The 21,241-nt window shown below is 45.9% G+C and overlaps 1 protein-coding gene and 1 long non-coding RNA gene across 3 annotated transcripts; one reads left to right on the top strand and one right to left on the bottom strand.

The window, feature by feature from the left end:
* Nucleotides 1–6,624: 6,624 nt before the first annotated feature.
* Nucleotides 6,625–7,144, bottom strand: LOC119826495. Its single transcript, XR_005287439.1, has 2 exons — nucleotides 6,968–7,144; nucleotides 6,625–6,809 (listed from the first exon to the last, which is right to left on the bottom strand). It is a non-coding gene; the product is annotated as an uncharacterized LOC119826495 (long non-coding RNA).
* A 6,604-nt stretch (nucleotides 7,145–13,748) lies between these two features.
* Nucleotides 13,749–21,241, top strand: Fgg (fibrinogen gamma chain). Of its 2 annotated transcripts, XM_038347690.2 has the most exons (10): nucleotides 13,749–13,909; nucleotides 14,004–14,048; nucleotides 14,212–14,395; nucleotides 14,485–14,578; nucleotides 16,188–16,318; nucleotides 16,574–16,707; nucleotides 17,599–17,783; nucleotides 18,952–19,229; nucleotides 20,313–20,482; nucleotides 21,025–21,241. In XM_038347690.2, the coding sequence occupies exons 1-10, from the start codon at nucleotides 13,814–13,816 to the stop codon at nucleotides 21,037–21,039; spliced, it is 1,332 nt and encodes a 443-aa protein (XP_038203618.1). In that variant the 5' UTR covers nucleotides 13,749–13,813; the 3' UTR covers nucleotides 21,040–21,241. The 2 variants fall into 2 exon arrangements, with proteins under 2 accessions (XP_038203618.1, XP_038203617.1); XM_038347689.1 differs by lacking the exon at nucleotides 21,025–21,241 and having other exon boundaries at nucleotides 20,313–20,913.

Below are 21,241 nucleotides of genomic sequence, written 5' to 3'. Positions count from 1 at the left end.
TACCCAGAGGCCGTCCTTTGCAAATACCCCGCCCCTTCCCTCTGTGCCCTCCCTTCTCCTTCTCCCTTATCTCCTTTCTATTTCCTTTACCACAACATCCCAGTCCATGCCAACACACACACACACACACCTTGTGCTCTTCTTAAAATTGCACCTGCAGTCAGGCGGTGGTGGCGCATGCCTCTAATCCCAGCCCTGGGAAGGCAGAGGCAGGCGGATCTCTGTGGGTTCGAGGCCAGCCTGGTCTACAAGAGTTAAGTCTAGGGCAGCTAGGGCTGTTACACAGAGAAACCCTGCCTCGAAAAACAAAACAAAACAAAACAAAACAAAAGAGTCAACCCAAGGAGTCCTCCCTCCAAATCTTCAACTGCTGCCCCCCAAAGCAGCTGCACTGTGGCTGTGGCCGCTCAGAGGCAAGCCTCCGCCCTCCGTCCTGCGTTTTTCAGATTAGGTACTGGCTTGTATCAGAAGAGGGGACAGACAACTAGCAGGAAGGGAAACTCAGAGCGGGGTGAGGGCAGGAGGGACCGACTATCACAGGGCAGGGAAAGAGGGGAGGAAGGAAGCTTTGGGAGCACGTCCTGCACACTCGCTTTGCAGTGTGAGAGTTACATGCAGAGACAGAGGTGTGGTGCGTGAGAGCCTAGGTGTCATCTTCTGGATCACCCCAGGAGTCAGGCAGGACCCCGCCTCCCCGCACCCCACCGCGTCAGACTGAACTCGCGATCGAGTGCGCCCCCTGCTGGCCACCCGCGTTGCACACCCGGCGCGGAAAGAGGTTCCCAGCACAGGTCCCTGGTACTTAAGGGTTTTCAGCTGCATCCCTCACTGAACGTGGGTGATCCAAGGCTCTTCTTGGTCTCTGGAGTTACCGCGAGGCAATTTAAAAGTACTTAAAGATTCCCAAATTCAGCGCTCTGTTTTCTTGTAGTCATTAATACCACGGGAGTGCAAAGAATAAAAAGGAACCCCTCTATACATGGCCGCGCGCTCTTTTCTAGGAACTGAGAGGACCACAGAAGAAATTCAGATGGTATAACATAGTGGTTAATTCCAGATCACAGGTAAAGATCCCCTATCCCAAATAAAGACAGAAGGAAGAGAGCCAGCTCAGCAAATTGTCCTCTCCCCATGCATGCTGTGGCATGTGAGGCACATACACTCCACACACACACTCACATACACTCACACATTCACACATGCACTCACCACATCACACACACACACTCACACACACACACTCACACACGCACTCACATACACTCACACATACACACACACTCACACACACATACACTCACACACACACACACACTCACATACACTCACACATACACACATGCACTCACCACATCACACACACACTCACACACACATACACTCACACACACACACACACGCACTCACATACACTCACACATTCACACATGCACTCACCACATCACACACACGCACTCACATACACTCACACATACACACACACTCACACACACACACACTCACACACACACACTCTCCCCTCAGAAATTGACACCTGAGTTTTATTTAGTTCTTTGTTTGTTCCTCCTTTATAACGTGAGTAATATAAAAGGGATTTCCTCAGGAACGTTTTGTTTTGGTTTGGTGCGGTTTGGTTTGGTTTTCCTGTTTGTTTGCTTGCTTTTGTTTTTGGGCCCGGTTGATGACTCTTTCTGTGCTGACTCTGGGGGAGAAACAGTTTAAATGAGAAGTGATAAAGTTCTCTAATAAAAGGCGGGAGTGACTTCCAATATTTATAAATGACCTGACAAATAAAAAATAGCTGTCAAACACAGCTGAGTTTCCATTGCACACCAGAAATTAACCGCATCGCCTTCTTTTATAATTAAATAGGTTCTTATGCAATGTGTCAAGCATTTTAAACTTTCAGATTCCTTAAAGCAATCTTGTAGGTGGGTATTATTATCTGAACTTATACGTATAGTTGAGGGACCTGAAGTGTGTGTCTCAAGACCACACAGATAGAAATTAACCTACAGAGCTGACACTCAGAGCCAGGCAGCCTTGCCCGGTGCCCGTGCTGTTGGCCAGCACGCTACCCTGCTCCCATTAGCTAAACTATGATTTGCTTTAAGGTCTCAGCAACCTAGAGAGTGGGTGCTGCTCACTTCATTGTGAAGACCATGAAACCAGGATGGAGGTCGTCCCACAGAGCTGTTCAGTGGAGCTGTCAAGAATAAGAGAGTAAACTCTGACCTTGGGTGACCTTTCACTCCGCGGAGAGAAGAGGGGGCTGCTGGGGGGTGGGGGGGATGGAACTTCCCTGTAGGGGGATGGAACTTCCCTGGTTTTAGTTTACCCAGACATGCACCCCATGCATTTGAAGGAAGTGTGCTGCCAGGGCTCTATAGCCCAGCCCTTTTGTATCTTTTATTTTGAGACCAGATCTCATTAAGGTATTTGGTCTGAGTTACATTCTTACCCTTCCTGTTGAGGACGGGTGGCCGAGATTAACCTGTTTAGGCTACCAGGGCCCAGACTCTCCAGTCCTAACAAACTCTGGTAATGGGTGAATCCCACACAGCATGGCACCTTCCAGATCATTTGTCTGCATAGGCATGAAACACTACCGATAAGGGAAGGGCGGCAAAGAACTCTGGGAGAAGACAGGCCGAAGGGGTTGTCCCGTAGCAACCCATCAGGTGCCCCTGGATCAGTAAACACGAACATTGCTGTCAGCAGGCTTCTGGCATGAGGGTGCCCACTTGTTGGGAAGAAATCAATAACCCAGAAGCCAACATAAAAGGGGGAACTTGGGCTTTCGACACACACTCTATCACTAGGGCTGACCTCCAAGTGCACAGTGGACCTGTGACTTCACCCACTCTGACATCCAAGTCTCTCCCAAGCCTCTTCATGTCAAAGTTCTGATTTGAGGGCCCCTCTCAACCTCGATTATGGACCCAGCATGATACCGCTCCATTGCCGTCTCCCAGATGAGAAATTTGACATCTGTGCAAGAATTCAAACACATATAAAAGAATGAGCAGGAGATCATTTATTTAATCTATAACAATCTCCTAAGCAGTTTGAGTTGAGGAATGTGCGTTTTTTGTCTAATGCACCAGAAGGTGGCAGTGTGACATTAAATATCAGAGCCGATTTGTCTACTGTGGGCCTTCAAAGTTCTTGGTATTCTGGTCACTAACTCTAATAAGCCTATGTAACCTCGGACATCTGGGACAGCACGTGCTAGGAAAATCTGTCTGCAATTCTGTATAATAGAATCTTCATTTAGCTCAGAAATTTGGGTTAGGAGACTCACTTCACAAAACATATTAACAAAACCTTGGCATCCTCCCCACCCCCGACTCCATGGAATGTGAAAAGATTGAAAATAACCAGGAAGACGAAATACTGAAAAAGACTAATTTGTTCTGTGTTACGAAATATTATTATTCTTCGGTAGAACTAGAAGTCATCACATCATCAGGGTGTGAGGCAAGAACCAGCCATTGTTTCTTTTCTATTTTTTTGGCTTTTGTTTGTTATGCTTGTTCTGCATGCAGGAGACTGACCCCATGGCCTAGTGGGGATGCATGATCCACATATCCTCCGTCTGTGAGCTGCCCTCCCAGCCCTTATTTTAACTCCTGTTTCAGATCCCGCCTCTGCCCTTGGGCTCTTTCATGTTCTCAGATCATCTCAGAAGCTGCCCTGACCACAGCTGGCTCGTGGGGTTCTCACGCCAAAGCCCCTAGAGTTAGCAGGGTCAGGGCCTGACCCCAGCAGTCCTAACAGGCTGAGCTCTGCCAGCCGTCTTCAACAGAACCAATTAAAGAGCCAGGCAATAGCAAAAAAAAAAAAAAAAAAAAAAAAAAAAAACAGACAAAGATGTGTTCAATGCGGCCACCACATTGGGTAGAGCAACAAATAAAGAGGTCTTTGGGAGTCCAAGGATTAGGACAAGGGGTACGCATAGCTAAAGCCATCCTTGCCAAGGTGTGGTACACCCCAGCGCCGTCGTCATCATCATCAGCATCTCCTGCAGGGTGGACCAGTACCAGTAGGATGCCTGTTGGTAGTGGTTTACTCCCTCACAGGGCAAAAGAGGGGAGGAGAGAAGTCTAAGGCTCAACATCATTAGGGGAGCGGGTGAGCCGAATTCTTGGAAGGTCGTGGCCTGTGCCCTACGTAGCTGAGTGAGCAGGGCACAGCAGTGGACAAGACAGACTCCACTAGGAGAGAACAGGCGAAGGCCAGCCGACTCCTTTGCTGTCCAGGCGAATTCTAACCACCCGTTCAAACCAGTCTATGGTGCTGGCACTTGGCGGAACTCCAAAGCACCATGCTATCAATTCCCTTCTAGAATGTTCACTTAGCTTCGGTAGGCCCACACTATTGATGGCCAGTATGCAGCCTTCTCCTATTATAATTTCATACAACAAATCCAGGGAAGCAGTAACAGCAACTCTTGGCTGTATTTCCTTACGTATTGGTTTATTTGGTGGCCTTCTGGGTCTAGATTGGCTGCTCTTATGGGCACCAGTCAATATTGAAAACGTTACAGTTTTGCTTTGCCCTCCTACAAATTAAGCAGATAAAGTCCTTCCCTGTCACAAAGCTTCAGGGAACGCCTCTATCCACTCTGCAGCAGGAAGGCTAGCCAGGGAATAGAAGAGACAAGAGGATGGGTTCTCCCCACCCCCACCCCACCCTAGCTTCTCGTGTCTTCCTGGCCAACAATAGGAGTTTCATCATAACTGACCAGACCTCCCTGTCCCCACCTTTCCAAGAAACATTGCAAGCACGATTGTCAAAAGACCGTGCCTCCCCAGTGACCTGCTTGCAAGGAAGGCTTTCTGCGGTCCCTGTCTTCAGTGCTACCACCAGCATCCCCTCCTCTAGCTACAGCCCAGCGGAATGGGCCGCGAAACTCGTCTTTCAAGCATAGAATTCCGCGCGTAAGAAAATAAATATGGCAGCCCGTACTCTACATAATGTCTCAACTGGGTTGTGATTACGTTATTCCAAAGCCCGGGTCACACAGATGGTCACCGCCAAGCACTCATTGCCTGCCTCTCTTCACCTGCGGCATTCTTGGTACCTAATCAGAAGACTCATTGAATTCGGTCCACTCCGATTCTGCCTGAAATGCCCAGGTTCTGACGAGGCTCCCTAGGCGGCACTGCTAGCCATGCCAGGCTGTGTTCCCTGCATCTGGTGATGTCCTCAGGGCTCCAGCCATATGGGAGCCTTCCACCTTCTGGGGAACTGTGGGCAGATTCTCCGGGGACAGTGATTTTTCAAGCTGACCCATCTTAGATGCCACTTAATGCTCAGGCTCTGTGCTCCAAACCGCACTTAGTGTGCATTTTTATGTCCTAGAAATATCTAATAGCGATGATTCAGTGGCTTGCAGCCTTCCTAATGCTGCGACACTTTGGTACAGCTCCTCATGGTGGTGACCCAAACCATAAAATTACTTGTGTTGCCGCTCCCTACTGTAATTCTGCTACTGTTATGAATCATAAAGCAGATATCTGTGTTTTCCAGTGGTCTTAGGCGACCCCTGTGATAAGGCAGTCCAACCCCCAAAGGGGTCCCCACCCACAGGTTGAGAAATGCTGGTAGAGCTCGTCTTACTCACTCGACAGGTGTCTGCTGGGGACAGTGTTTGGAGTGCTTCAGACAAGAGATAAGAGCTCCTTCCCTTCAGACAGCTAACAGGAAGTGGGTTTTGATTAATGCATTCTTTCATAATCATAACACTTTGAAAGTGTAATGAGATTGTGATATTTCAATCCAGTTTAATAGAGATGATGAACAAGTTACTGTACATACATACACACGCTTTAATTTTAATATGTAGTGTGTGTGTGCGTGCACACGCGTGCAAGCCCATGCATAGGTGTGGAGCTCAGAGGCCAACTTGCAAAAGTACAATCTCTCCTTTCCCACTATAGGTCCCGGAGATAGAACTCGGGCATCAGGCTTGCTGACAGGCGACTTCATGTTGTCTTCCTCTCTGAAAGGACCTTAGTCTGAAGGCCGGCAGTTTATATTTCCTTGGGCAAGAGACAGGACATTCTCGGAGGGTCTGCTTGCCTGCTGTGTGTTTCTCTGATGGAGACAGGGTCCAAGTCCTCGCACATGCTAAGCACGGGCTCTCCCACTTATCCTCTCCCTCCCCGGTCAGCTCTCCTGGAGACAGTAACACATCACTCAAGGCCCATGATAGTATGGCAGGACTCCCTAGTGCGTCTGGATTCTTTCCACAGGGTCCCCATTTTGTGTGTTTCATTCTTGCTCCGTCACTAGACTTGTCAAGTTTCTGACAGCCCCTCCAAGTACAGAGAGATAGAAATAGGAATATAGGGGTGTAGATAAGTGTGTCCTGCAGGTGACGATGGTGAGCAGCCAAAGCTTCTCCTCTAACCCCAGCACAAACCCAGCAAAGGCCGCCTCCTCATTGGACAGCAGCCCTGGAGTCTCTGTTTCCTCAACTGTTGTCCCCAAAGTTTCTCAGTAGTTGATGTTATATAATATTTGCTTTACTGCCTCTTTTTAACTTTTCTAAAATATCACACACACACACACACACACACACACAAGTGTTTATGTGTGAGTGCCACGAGACACATGTGGAGATCAGAGGACAATTTATTCGGAAGTTGGTTCTCTTCTTCTACCCTGCTGTTTCTGAGAACTGAACGCGGCTCTTCAGGTAGGACATCTGATGAACAATGAGGCAGGTCTTCATCGCCTCATTCCTTCCTCTCAAAGTCACCTGACAACAGGGTCTTCATCTTGTTCATATCCGGTTGGGCCTAGAAAACGGTGCTCGGTGTAAATGTGAGGATGACAGCCGCTTGGGGTGAATAACTGTAACCAAACTGAAGGGCACGGGAGCATTTTAAAGGCCTATACTAAGGATAATTTTATATCATTTCCCGTCAGAGTTAGAGGCAGCAATGGCTACGCTAACCTTCAGTTCATGCGATCACAGGAACGCTCATCTGGGCATGTTCAGGTGTCTGACCCAGTCGTGGGGGTGGATGGTGAAGCAATGGGTTTCCTGGATCTTGGTCACAGAGCTTCCTGGGCACTGTTTGTAGCGGGCGAAACACACTGTTCTAAGTTTGCTTCCTCACGATGGAGCTCACCCTAGTCACTGAACGTTGCAAACAGGCCGTGCTCAGGAAACTCTAGCTGCAGTGGTTCTGAGCCAAACTGGCTTGTAGCCCTGTCTTTCTTGCAAAACTTTCAGCAAATATTTGGGCTTCTGACCTATCTGGTTTTGCAAATGTGATCTGTTTATGAAGTGGAGGTCACAGCTCCCGCATCCAAGGTAGAGAGAGTAGACACAGCCACCCACCTGGGAAGGTGGCTCAAGTATGTCCTCTTGTGTGATCCCAGGAGGCCAGATGCTTCAAGATGTCAACACGAAGCTAGCCTCCCTACTTAGATATCACTTTGAAGGAGAAACGCAAAATCATAGGAGGGCGGTAACTGCCCTAGCAGCGAGAACACAAAAAATCCAATCTTCTCCATGTTATATGTGTTCTCGTTCAAGATTGCAGGTTAAAGCAGGCATGGGCATGATGTGGGCATGATGAGCTGTTTCACGGATGCAGTCGGATTTTCTGTTCTTCTCACCTTCTCATCTTCTTGGGCAGTATATGCTCCACCATTAAAGAAACATAGCTGATGTGTCAGAATGATAGGGATTTCCCCACCGTAGAGGGCCGCCTGTTTTTGCTGCCTCTCTCCCTGCAGGCTTAGAAGACTGCTCTGTAGCACGCAGTCTCGTGAGCAGAACTCGACGGTTCGTTCCTCACCGTGTTTGCTCATTCTTGTGGCCTGACCTGCATCTCTGGTCCTTCCCCAAGCAAGGGGGCCATTTTCCTTGTGCCCATGTGAGGTTTTCTGTCTTTGATTTAACATAAATTTAAAATTATTTATTTAATGTATATGAGTGGTTTACCAGCATGTTGGTACATGCACAATGTCACATCAGAAGAGAGTGGGCATCCCCTAGAACTGGATCTCCCACGGTTGTGAGCCGCAACATAGATGCTGAAAACCAAACCTGGTGACAAGTACTCCTAACGTCTGAGCCATCATTCCAGGACACACACAGAGACACACACATGCACACATACATCATACACACACACATGTACACACACACACTGCTCTGCCTTTGATGTAAATATTGATGCTGAAATCACATTGTTCATTTTCACTTCTGTGGGCTTTTTTATTATTTTCATTCAGAAAACAAATATTCTGACAACCTTGCTGCTTGCCTGGATTTCTTTAACTATGATGTTAGGTTTGTTTTCAATATACCAGTGGGTCATTTTCTTTCTCCTTGACTTGAGAAAATCCTATTCCAGTGAGTGAGGCTATGAATGTAGCTATGATCTGTAAGTGGGTCACGTGGTACAAAGAGATGCTCTCATGTCAGAAGTGATTCAAGTTTCCTCAGTCCCGATGCATGCATCTTCCACTAATCTACTGAGAGGATCCAAATGATCGAGACCTATTGACCTCAGACAGTGAGGTCAGCACTGAGAACGACTTCCATCTCAAGCTGTAGTGAGTACAAGATGAGCATAAAATAATTTAAACCCAAGTGTTAGAAAGAAGACTGTCAAAGATCGTGTCTCCAGCTTTAGCCAGAGAAGAGGATATGGAGGAGACGTATAGAAAGAAAGAAGGTAGGTAGAAGGAAGATTAGACAGACAGACAGACAGACAGACAGACAGACAGATAGACAGACAGATAGATGATAGAAGAAACACAGGTTTTAGTGTGATAGATTAACTGTACTTTAGTACAATCTTTTTTATGTAAATACACATATTTTTAAACATATAAATGAACTGTACATTTTTCTCCAATAGCTCAACAAAAACAATAAAAAAATCCTATAAAGATTATAATAACCCAGTTATTATAATAACTCTTGCATCTTTGTCTCATTTTAGATTAAGAAATGCTTCTTGGGGCTGGAGAGAAGACTCAGCAGTGAACAGTGATTTCTGTGTGAAAATGAGCATCAGAGTTCAAATCTCAGGACCCATGTAATAGACCAAACATCCCATACACACATGTGACCCCAGCTCAAAGAAGGTTGGAGATAGGAAGACCACTGCTAGCTTCCAGCCTAGCCTAGGAAAAGTGAGCCCGAGGTTTGGGGAGAGACTCTCAAAGGAATAGGTAGAGAATGATAAGAAAGATATCCCGTGTCCTCTTTCGGTTTTTGCATGTGGGCAGAGGCACACACACTCTCACACAGGAATATACATATATGTGTATGTATATATACACAGCAGGTTCTCTGTGCATAAATTATGGCTTCCAGTTTAGCGATTTTATGGACTTCTTGAGTGTGTCAGTGGGTGGGTCTCTGATTTCTGTGCCTTCTCTTGAGTTTTTTTCCTTCTGTTTGTTTTTGTTCAGTTCTGATGTGTTGATTTTTTTAAGGAATTTAATTTTATTATATGTTCATTGGTGTTTTACCTGCTTGAACATGTGTGTGATGGGGTCAGAAGTCCTGGAACTGGAGTTGCAGACAAGTGTGAGCTGCCATGTGGGTGGGGTGCTGGGAACTGAACCTGGGTCCTCTGGAAGAGTGCCCATGCTCTCAAACACTGAGGCATCTCTCCAGCCCATTGATTTTTGTTTCACCTTATTGTATTTTATTATTGTCCTTTAGACGCCTGTTTGTTTTCTAATGAGAGACAGAAAGGGGGTGAATGTGGGTGGGAGGGGAGAAGGGGAGGAGTAGAAGAAGGAGAAACCATAATCAAGATATTGTTGTGCGAGGGGGAAAAATCTATTTTCAATAAAGGAAAAATTCATTTTTCCACTAAAAAACAAAAAGGAAATGCTTTGTGACCAAGTGCAGAACCGTGGTGAAGCTCACAGACAGTGGGTAACATGGGTTTGTGGTGTCCCTGGGTTAAATCCCCGACTTGGCACAGTGGGTGGCTATGCCACATGGCCTTCTTATGACGCTCCTCATGCTTAAGTTCAGATCTACCTTGCAGGCTCATTCTAAGCTCTAAACAGCAGGACACACAAGTGGAAATCCCCGAGCTGCGGTGTGGCGTTAGCATGAAGAAGGTACTCCAAACCGGGGGCTCTTATCAGACTTTTAAGCTAATATCAGGTCATCAGGACAGGGTGTCATCTTTGTTGGTAAACTGATTCTAGGAGTCAAGTTCAGCAGACACCTTTTGGAGTGAAAGTGAGCAGACAGGGACTCAGAAAAAGTCACCAGTGTGAGGGCCGCCTGTTCATAGCCTTCCGCATGCTCAAGTCAGGACACAGCTGGGTGGCAGGTCCTTGGATGATTCTCGCTCTCTGTGCCTTCTGAGTCGTTCATTGTACGTTATTATTTTGGCTTACATGAAACATCTAATGTTTTCTCTACAAACAAACATAAAGTAGAGGAAATTCTAGTTAAGATTTCCCTAGGAATTCATTAATCATTTATCATTTATCCGGGAAAAGGATGGCCCAAACACGGAGGGGAGCAGTCAGTTAAATATAATTAACCAAAGTGTTATCAAGGAATGCAAGACCAATGTAGGTCACTATATCTGGGGCTTGAAACTAGCAAAATATCAATATTTCCTTTTTCTAAAATTCTGATAACACATTTTTTATTCTAATCTGGTTAAAAAGAACAAAGACGCCCTTTACTTTAGGGCCCAAAGGGTTGCCTCGCTGTCAAATGCACTGGCTGCCCTTGCAGAGGATCCGCGATCTGTTCCTAGCCACATGGTGGCTCACCGCTGTCCACAACTAGCTTCAGGGGATTCTTCTGGCCTTTCCCAGTACCTGGCCCACACAGGGTACTATGCAATTGTGCAAACCGGCACTCATACACATGGAATAAACATCAGTAAATCTTTTTTTAAAAAAATTATTGGATAAGATACAGTTTTTTAAAATCTTCAACTGATCAGTTTTACCCTTGTTGTACTCATAGAGTTTTATGAGATTGGGAGCCTAATACTCAACCTGTGCCAATGACTGGCCTGAAATTCAAGTCAGTGTGTTCCACCCTTTGTCACAAAGACCCGTCCACAGGTGGCTCTGACACCGTCATGCGCCTTCTTGTGAGGCATCAGTAGGCTTCTCATCTCTCTGTCTGTGAGGGGTGTGTTTCTTTTGGGGGTAACCCAGAGCTTTCTTGTCTGTGGAACCTTCTAGATGGCAGTTAGTCACACAGGTCATTCTTAGAAGAGAACGTTCTATAGTTGCAGCAAAGCTCATTTTTTTTTTATGAATACAGATTACCAATAAGAATTCCTATTAAAACTATAGAAATAAAGAAATCTCTGTTTATACAAGTTGCCTAAAACACCCTGTACATTGTAAGCCTTAAAAACACAATGTACTTTATCAAATCAATGCACTCAGTGCACCACCCGCTGAGTTCCGGTGAGACTCCTAAGAGTAAGTAGAAGTATTATTTCTGTCCTACTAACACAAGTTATAAATACAGGGAGCCTAGGGGACACATAATTAGTAAGGCCTAGAGATGGGGTCCCAACTCAGGCGCATGGACTCCAGCCTCCTTAGCAACTACAGGTGTTATATTTCCCACCTGGGCTCCCTACTCGGTAAAAAATCAATGTTTTATTCGTCCTTTTCCAATCAAATCAGAAAAGTCGTCGTACGTTGAGAGGAAGGTCCGGCGTTGAATACTCAGTAGCTAACAGTAATCTTAGTAACAGTCAAGAAGCAACCATTAGCCCAGCAAATGAATCACTGCAAATGGCCGACCCCTGTGCATTTGGATTAGATAACATGTACATTTTTCAAAATTGTAAAGGCATAGAATAAAGTATTCCAGAAAAACGAAGCCTTTCTCCCAATCTTGCCCAGCATGGCTCTGCTCCTTACCACAGAGATAGCGGTGGGAACCACCAGTGTGTTCTCCAGAAAACATGGATGTCTCTGGGTTATTTATGCATTCCATCACCATTTTCTCCAAAAAATGCAAATGCTGTCATGCTTTCACCTTTCATTTAACAGCAGGTGAGGTGCCTCATTTACGTGTGCAATTCAGAGGATTCAAGAGTTCTGGAGTGCTAACATTGAGCCCCAGCACCTGAAGGTGCTCGTGTTCAGTAGTCAGGGTTAGCTCCTGCTCCTCTGCTAGGTGCTGTAGCGAAACGCTAAGTTGCTGCTGGTAGGTTAGTAAGTTATGCAATGCAAGGTTCCTATAAGGCCTGCAAATGCAGAGAGCTGGATGCAGGTCTTTGGGAGGATGCTGTGTTAGAGGGGACCGACCCCCAAGAAGCGGGACTTCTGGCTATTTTATTGGGACTTTTATTTTTTTTTTTTTTTTGAAAACCAGATTCTTCAAAATTTTTTTGAAAAAATAATTTTTTTAATTCTTTTTCAGTTGTTCCTATGAATCTTGGCAAACCAGGGCCCTCCCCTCCAAAAGAATAGACAGCAGGAAAGCCCTAGGATAGCCTGTGGCACTGAAGAGGATGCTAGGAGGGTCCTTCAGGAGAGACTGGGGACGCACAGGGTAAAAAGCAGCAAGTCTAGGCGGCAACGGTGTGGTTTGCATTCACCGTGACTGGAGATGGAGATGGGGTCGCCAAGGGTCTTTAGGCGGCTGAAAGGCACAGTCAGGTCTCCTCCGTGAGAAGATGGCAAATGCCTCGTAGCAAGAAGTGACTGAAGTGGACAGGGAGCCCGTCAGGAGAAAGAAATGGCCACATTTTTGGTTAGACAAGTTCACTTTGTTCAAATGACTTCTGACTAATTACAGAGCCCAAACATTTGGTTTTTATATCGAAGCAGATGCGGTTTTGTGAAAACTTCAAGTCGAATATCAAAACGTTAGTGCATCTTTCAGATTAGATGCCTTTCTCCCAGTCACATAGCTCATTACAGTTTGCAGCAAGCTCGGTGTCCCGGCAGACGGAGAGCAACCGCACACACTTAGTGACAGTGCCACAGCTGCCATTGTCAGAGGGGTGGCAGTGCCTTTCCCCCACAAAGACCTTCTCAGAGTCTCCTGTCCCTGCTCCTCCAGCACGGCTTCTAATGAGGTGTGTGGGAGGTGGGTTTCTCTGACTCCAGGCTTTCCCTCCAGGAACTGGATGGGGCTTTGGGTCAAACCAGTGAACCCATGGCACCTTCCCCTTTGCAGCAGACGGGACTCAGCCTCCCTTCCAGCTCTCAGACAAGTTGAGAGACTTGACCTGAGAGAAGTGGACAGCACAGATGGACAGGAACCCATTTCCAGCATGACCCATTCGTAGGAATACAGAAATGTGGCATGGAGGAAGGAAAAGTCACCTCCTGCGATAGTCACAGGCTAGAAATGACAGTGTCACCTCATCCCTGGACTAGATAGGTTTCTGGTAATGCCTGTGGCTTCAGCAAGCCAGACTTCAGAATAGGCCGGGTTTGTACTGGGCGGGTCAGGAGGCTGTGTTTGTTCTCCTGGTGGTGGTGTCCTGGAAGCAGTTGCTTCACGCTGCCTCCCTCCCTCATCGGAGCAGCAGCCAACGCTCTGCTGGCTTTTGCAGATGCCTGTGGGTCTGGGAGGGGGGGGGGCGGATACAGGTCAGGCTGAGCCCAAAAGGAGGAGCTTACACCTGTGCGCAAAATCTGGAAATCGGGCAGAGCACAGAGGGAACCAGGACAAGCAGAAAGAGCCCACGCTTTCTGGTAAAGAGGTCCCGTGACCAGTTCCAGCCACCCTTAGTCCCGCCCAGACTGGCTACTCACATAAAAGACCTAGGAGAGCCCAAGAAGTCACAGTGCTGGCTGTGAGGGGTTGGGAATGCCAGAACACCCGGACATCATGAATTGGTTCTTGCAGCCCCGGAGTTTCATTCTCTGCTGCATGCTATTACTGTTCTCTCCGACGGGCCTGGCGGTGAGTACCCTTCAAAGGCCATATTGTTTTAAACGCAAAAAAAATGAGAAACGATAGGCACTACTAGCAAAATGTTTGTGTTTTTCTACCACAGTATGTTGCTACCAGAGACAACTGCTGCATCTTAGATGAGAGATTCGTAAGTAGTTTCTTCGTCACCCCCTTTCCTGAAACTAGAGGAGGATGGGAAAACAAGATTCCAGTTGACGTCTCAAGCTTTTGGGAAATGGCTTTAACATTTCTGGATAGGATTTGAGACTCCTCTTCCTGGGGTATTCAGTCACCTCCTCATTGACTTGCAGGGTAGTTACTGCCCCACCACCTGCGGCATCGCGGACTTCCTGTCCTCTTACCAAACCGATGTGCACAATGACCTCCAGGATATGGAGGAAATCTTAATCCGTGCCGAAAACAGAACCGTGGAGGCCAAAGAACTGATCAAAGCAATCCAAGTTTACTACAACCCCGACCAACCCCCAAAGCCAAGTGAGAAAGCCCACGGAGGGGTTACCTTCTCCGCTTTTAGCTGAGCTATTTGCTTAAGCGGTTTCTCTGTCTCTGGCCCTATGTCACAGGTATGGTAGAGAGTGCCACTCAGAAGTCGAGGAAGATGACAGAAGAAATTATGAAATATGAAGCGCTGATCCAGGCACACGAGACCAGTATCCGGTAAGTGTCTGGGTTTTAACTTGCTCTCCAAGGCAGATTGAGACTTTACTTAATTATTCCACACTTCACAGAAAGTGATCTGGGAACGTATCTTTCATTTAAAATATCAAATTGGCATGAACTTTTAGCACAAAATAAGTTGTACCAGCTTGTAATTAAAAAATAGTAAATAACCACTTCAGAGAAAGGTTATCATAGATGTCTTCAAACGCCATCCTGGCCCTGCTTGCCTGAATGGCCCCCATCCCCTTACAAGGTAAAACCGAATGCATGGGAATTGGGGTGTGGAAATACAATCCTCTTCACAAATATGTCACCAAAGCAGCATTAACCTGCTGTCCACAACCCCAGAGAACCTACACAACAAAGAGGCCCCTAAGAGCCTAGAGACATGGATCTACAGAGGAAGGAGAAAAAGACAAGATCTCCTGAGTGAATTGGGAGTGTGGGGGTCATGAGAGGGGGTATGGAGGGATGGGGAGGAAGGGAGAGAAGCAGAGAACAGTGGATAGCTCAATAAAAAAAAAAGAAATCAGAAAGCAGACAGGAGAAGGGACTTGGCTCCTCTAGCAAATCTTGACAAAGGTGGAGGAGAAAGGAAACATCTTGCAGCTCCTTGACCACAACACATGGCCTCGGAGCTGCCTTCTGCCCTCTGTGCTCACGCCTAACTTCCCAGGAACTCTGGGCCCTTGGCTACAGTCCGAACTCCTGCCCTGTTGTCCCCAAAGCTGCTCACAGCACCGTCGGAAACAGAGCTAGACGGTAGCTGGGGAGAAGTGGCCTCAAACATCTCCCTCTCCTCTCTGCTATCAGAAAGTGCTGCTTGTTGCTACAACTGTCATTAAAAATTCCATTAATCTATACTTTATGTAAATTGAATTATTGTTCCAATTTTCACTGCTTTTGTTCTTCATTAAAGTATAAGGAAACCACTGTGAGAAAATTTCCAGAATAGAGGAGCAAAGTGGCCCAACAATTTGTCCCTCTGCCTTACTTCAAAGACAGACACGGTGGTTTATGCATTGTTCATAGTGACCTGTCATTTCTGAATATTCATAAGCAACCGTGTGAGGGATGACGAAGACAAAATCCTCACTTTCCCCAGGTGTTTTCTAGAGACATGGAAATAGGAAGGGAAAGTAGCTACTGCTGCGTGGTTAGCTTCCCAGGTGCTCTTCCCACCAAAGTTATAGACCAGATGGAAAGCCCTAAATGGCACGTGTGAGCTACTGTTTAGCCAGGCCTCCCATGCACACGTTAGTACCCGAGTCCCCTCATAGAAAAGGAAAGGGTCAGAAAAGCCTCCTACAGTGACCTTTGTTTATTGACAGGGACTTTGGTGTTTGTGTTCAAAGTTGAGACAGCCTGCCCCTTCCAAGTCCCAATGACCCTCCTGGTGAAATGGATTAGGATTTTATTTTTTTTTCTTAAAAGGTTCAATTTAATTTGACAATCCGAAATTTTGCAGTTTCCCAAGAAGGAAGTAAACTATCGCAAAGGAGTGCTTGAGAAAATAAAACAGCATTTCCAACAGAAAAGAATAAAAGTGTGTTCTTCTGAAAAAAGAAAAGGCACACCCCCTGTTACTGCATGGCTCTGTTTCTAGGTATTTACAAGATATGTATACTTCGAATAACCAGAAGATCGGGAACCTGAAACAGAAGGTAGCTCAGCTTGAAGATCAGTGCCAGGAACCTTGCAAGGACACCGTGCAGATCCACGACACAACTGGGAAAGGTAGGAAGGAAATTTACCCCGGGATCAGGGTCATCAAAGCAAACAGCCAAGATAAAAGCCGTTGTGCAAGGCATAGCAAGTCTGGAAAGCTTCTGGCCTTAATCTTAAATCTAAGGGTTCCAGCTGCCCAGAGTTTTCTTGGGTGCTAATCACTAATTTGGAAGGAATGGTGATAGGAAAGCCTAGGGAGGCAGCCAAGACTGTTCCCTGGGTCCCAAGCCGCTGCAGCACCGATATTGGATTTTTCTTCATCAGATTGCCAGGAAATCGCCAACAAGGGTGCCAAAGAAAGCGGGCTTTACTTCATCCGGCCTCTGAAGTCGAAACAGCAGTTCTTGGTGTACTGTGAAATCGATGGATCTGGAAATGGCTGGACGGTGTTGCAGAAGGTAACGGCCTCTGGCGGCATCTATATTAAACAATGTCCACGTTGCTCCGGACACCTCTCTAAGCACCCTGTGAACACTGGCCCACATAACCCTCCCTGTAGCCTCTTTGAGATGAGCCGTATTCTCCCCTGAACTTGCAGAAGAGACGCTGAGGCATGAGACCGCCTAAGTAATGAGTAACGGGTAGGATTTGAATCTAGCAGCCCAGCTCTCCTGGGTTTTGATGCAATACCAAGCTGACTGTGCTGTCTGTCATACGTTATAAGCAAGTCCTTTAGTGAAGGCATGGAAGAGGCCACTTTCCTCAGATCAAGAGCTAAGGCTGGCCATCAACAGTAACCAAAGCCTCTCCTCCTTTTTATTTTTATTTTATTTTAGGCATCTGCCTACCTGGTAGCCACTGCAAAATTAGTCTTTTTTTTTTGTAACCTTGTATACTTCCTGTCATGCTTACAGCATCCCCTGCAGGGCTGTTTATTGGGGTATGATTGAGCAGTGCACTGTATTACCAAGTATGAATTCTGAAGATGTCTGTGGGCTTTCACAAAACCGACAACCAAAACAAAAAGCTAAAAACGAGAAAAATACCCCTCTCATTAACGTAGGATTAAACATGCAACCCGCTCGTGCACATGTGTGTGTGTGTGTGTGCGCGTGTGTGTGCGTGTGTGTGTGTGTGTGTGTGTGTATGTATGCGTGCATGCGCGCACGTGTGATATTTACAGTCCCCAGAGCATCATTGTCCTATCTGGTAGGCAATGAAATAGAAGCAGCTTGCACGGGGTCAGTTAGCTAGCCATTGGCAGAATCATAACCTCCGTGTTTTGAATATTGCTTTTTTACACACACAAATCGCCTGTCCTCTCCTCTTGTGCACACTGCTGCAACTAGAGGCTTGATGGCAGTTTGGATTTCAAGAAGAACTGGATTCAGTACAAGGAAGGTTTTGGACACCTGTCTCCCACCGGCACCACAGAGTTCTGGCTGGGCAATGAGAAGATTCATCTGATAAGCATGCAATCAACCATCCCCTACGCATTGAGAATCCAGCTCAAAGACTGGAACGGCAGGACCAGGTAGGGTGTGAAAGGGACCTTCACTTTCTCTTGTAATGTTTTTGCTGCAAATGGGCAGTGGACCAACCGCAAAACAGTCCGACAGATGCAAAAACTGTATCCGGGTTCTTTGCAGGAGGACCTTGGCTTCTTGGTTAGCCCAAAGAGCCAGCTAAAGTAGGTCTCCCCCTCCATATCAATCTGAATGCCCTCCAGTACAACTTATATACTTGGACACGCTCAGAGTGATTGCTAAGGGGTGTTAAATATGAGCCAGGAATTGAACATGAAATTAAAGTCAACCAAATCCAAGCATTCAGATTCCCCACTCATCTAATGATTTATTTGTTCTTTCAAACTATGGACTATCTTAAAATCCCCATTCCTGTCGTGATCACCAACATTTCTAGGTGGGAAGATATCTGGAGTTTGGATACTGAGCACCTAATTTAAGTGGAAAAATCTATACGAACTTCTTTTTATATATGGAATAATGAAACACGTTCCAGTTCCAAACACTTTTTAAAAAAAAAATTTTTGTTTTTACCCCCAAACTATCAAAATCAGTAGGCCTTTTCCTATGTGAATGTCCTCCATTTCCCAAGCGCAAGGTATTAGGGAAGAACTTAGATATTTTCTGGAAATCTCTATTTATTCACGAAGGGCAGTTATTCTCTCTGCTCTGCTATAGCTGTTCACTAGTTTTCCTGAGGACATCTCTGTGGCTCTTGTGGCTCTCATTCTGTGTATCACACAGGGTCCAGGGCTTCTGGGATGTTCTAGAAAGTCTTTGTGCCAGTCCCTCACGGCTCTGTGGAAGGCAAGCCTTCAATTGGTGCTGTGGATAATGGCACCTGCCTCCTCCCTATCTGGGGCATGAGTTCCCTCGCTGTAGACTGTCAGGCCTATGATTAATGTGTGCACAGTGGTAACAAAAGTTAAATGAAAGAAGAAATAACTAGACATCCCCAAGTGTTTTCATCTGAATTATGATCCTGTGACTAAAACCCAAACGTGTGGCTTTCAGCTTTTATGGGATTCCCTGAAGGCTTTTAGATCCATCCTGGGTAGTGGGATGAGCTCGGGACCATGCACACAGGCATTGCCTAGATTTGCAGAAACCCTCACTCCATTTGTCTGCTCTGGCCTCGTGACTGAAGACACACCATCCTCCATTCCATCCTCACAGCACTGCAGACTACGCCATGTTCAGGGTGGGTCCTGAATCTGACAAATACCGCCTGACCTACGCCTACTTCATCGGTGGAGACGCCGGAGACGCCTTTGACGGCTACGATTTCGGTGATGACCCCAGCGATAAGTTCTTCACGTCCCACAACGGCATGCAGTTCAGCACCTGGGACAACGACAACGATAAGTTCGAAGGCAACTGTGCCGAACAGGATGGGTCCGGTTGGTGGATGAACAAATGTCATGCTGGTCACCTCAATGGAATTTACTACCAAGGTAATTTCTTTCTTCAGTTATGAGTAATAGGTGATGGATGCATAATGGCTGGGTGATAAAGAGAAGCAGAGAGATGAAGAATTACAATAAACACAATATGGTTTTTTTTATTTTATAGCTCTTTACTTGAAATCAGAATAGAATAACACTAATTATCCATTGGCATTATCTTAATAATATTAAGCTCCTGGCTACAGTGGTCACCTCTGTAGTCCCTCCTCCTCCTAGGAGACATCAGTGTTGGGTTATTGTGCTGGAACTCTCATTGTCTGGGTTGGGATTTGCAGCATCGGTGTCTCCTTTGGACCTACCGTGCGTATGTATGATGTAGATGGACTAGCATAGCCATATCCGTGCTGGTGGACACGTCACCCTGGCTCAGCTGTCCGTGAACCACGTGTCAGATAAAAACGGTGGCCAGCGAACAGATGTCGGGAGAAATGGAATAAGAGACAAAGAAGTGCAAAGGTCACAGAAGCTTCAGAGAGGGGTCGAGCTTGGGGATCGATGGTGGGGATCGTAGACACATATTTGAACATGGCGGAGCTGAAGGTGTCTGTCAGGTCCAAAGGGCTTAGAACACTGATTTCACCAACCACCTAACAGTTCTGAACAAGAGAGACCCCGGGGGATTCCAAAGGCTCTTTTAAGAAATTAGAGTACAGCCCTGTCTGCCGACAAGAAGCTGCACCGTGATGTGAGACAACTTTCCAGAGACCTTAATAGAATCTGTTATTACCAAGACTATGCTCTCATACAGTGTCAGACCACCTCATCAGGAATTTATGGTTTACCATAGTAACCTGAATGCAGAAGGATTGCCTCCAGTAGCTGAGAGAGAGAAAGACAGAGATAGAGACAAACACAGATGGGGACAGACAGAGAGAGACAGACAGACAGGCAGACAGGCAGAGGTATTCCAGCCTTGGAAATAATGTATAAAACTTCAAGTATGTGTGTGACCACAAAAATGGCTTGCTGGTTTTCAGTCAGGAGGAAAGGCTATAAGGGTGACGATGGCTCTAGGGACCCCAAGGTGAGGAATTTCAGGGGAAAGACCCATATCCCTCCGACTCATTGCAGGTGGCACGTACTCAAAGGCGTCGACTCCGAATGGCTATGACAATGGCATCATTTGGGCCACGTGGAAAACCCGCTGGTACTCCATGAAGGAGACCACCATGAAGATAATCCCCTTCAACAGACTCTCCATCGGAGAGGGGCAGCAGCACCACCTGGGGGCATCCAAACAGGTCAGCGTGGAGCATGAAGTTGACATTGAGTACCCATAAGTCACCTGCCTACAAGTTCCGAAAGACACATTTAGAGCTCACTGTTGACGTCCGCTGGCCTGTACAAGGCGCCAGTGATTTCCATACTCTTACTCTATTTATTAATTTTAGTTTTAAAATTAAAATTTGAAATTTAGTTCTTAAAATGATACTTAATCCTAAATGAAAATGAAAGTCCACTTTGGACCATATTTCTAACTGACTGGGATCAGATTTATTAAAAATTGTTTATTTGAGGAGACAACATTTTGTTTGACCTTTGCCTAAGTATTAAAAGTAAAACTACTGCTTTATTTTACAATCAGCTGTAATTATTATTTTTGTTGTTGGTTTATTGTTTCTTAAGTACTTTAGTATATACTAATAAAAAAAGAGAAAATTTTAGAATTTCACATGTATAATTTTCCCATATATCTTACCTCTACATAATTCATATTTAGTCCTTTTTTAAACAAAACAGTTATATTTTTTAATATATTTTTTGTTTTATTATATATTCATAGGCTGGAGACGTTTAAAGAACATTTCAAAGCCGATTTGCTTTTTTAAAGACTTTATCCGAGCAAAGAAATATAATATTTTTCTTATGGGACAATGGACCTTCAAAGGCTCACTTCATTTTAAGAGTTAACGGAATCCATGTTGAAAACTCCATTAGCAGTTTTATGCTGGCAATAATTTATCTACATGCATTTCAATAAACGTCATTTTGTTTCCTAA

This window comes from Arvicola amphibius, chromosome 11, assembly GCF_903992535.2.
Source record: "Arvicola amphibius chromosome 11, mArvAmp1.2, whole genome shotgun sequence".
NCBI classification, from domain to species: domain Eukaryota; kingdom Metazoa; phylum Chordata; class Mammalia; order Rodentia; family Cricetidae; genus Arvicola; species Arvicola amphibius.
The sequence above is the reverse complement of the archived record's forward strand: the minus strand, read 5'-3'. Positions and strand labels throughout refer to the sequence as shown.

Bases quoted from the DNA above. Each gene is read 5' to 3' on its own strand.
- Fgg (XM_038347689.1), top strand. From the start codon at position 13,814: ATGCCAGAACACCCGGACATCATGAATTGGTTCTTGCAGCCCCGGAGT. The intron at 14,579-16,187 runs GTAAGTGTCTGG...CTCTGTTTCTAG, and splicing joins GCACACGAGACCAGTATCCG to GTATTTACAAGATATGTATA. The intron at 16,708-17,598 runs GTAACGGCCTCT...TGCTGCAACTAG, and splicing joins GCTGGACGGTGTTGCAGAAG to AGGCTTGATGGCAGTTTGGA.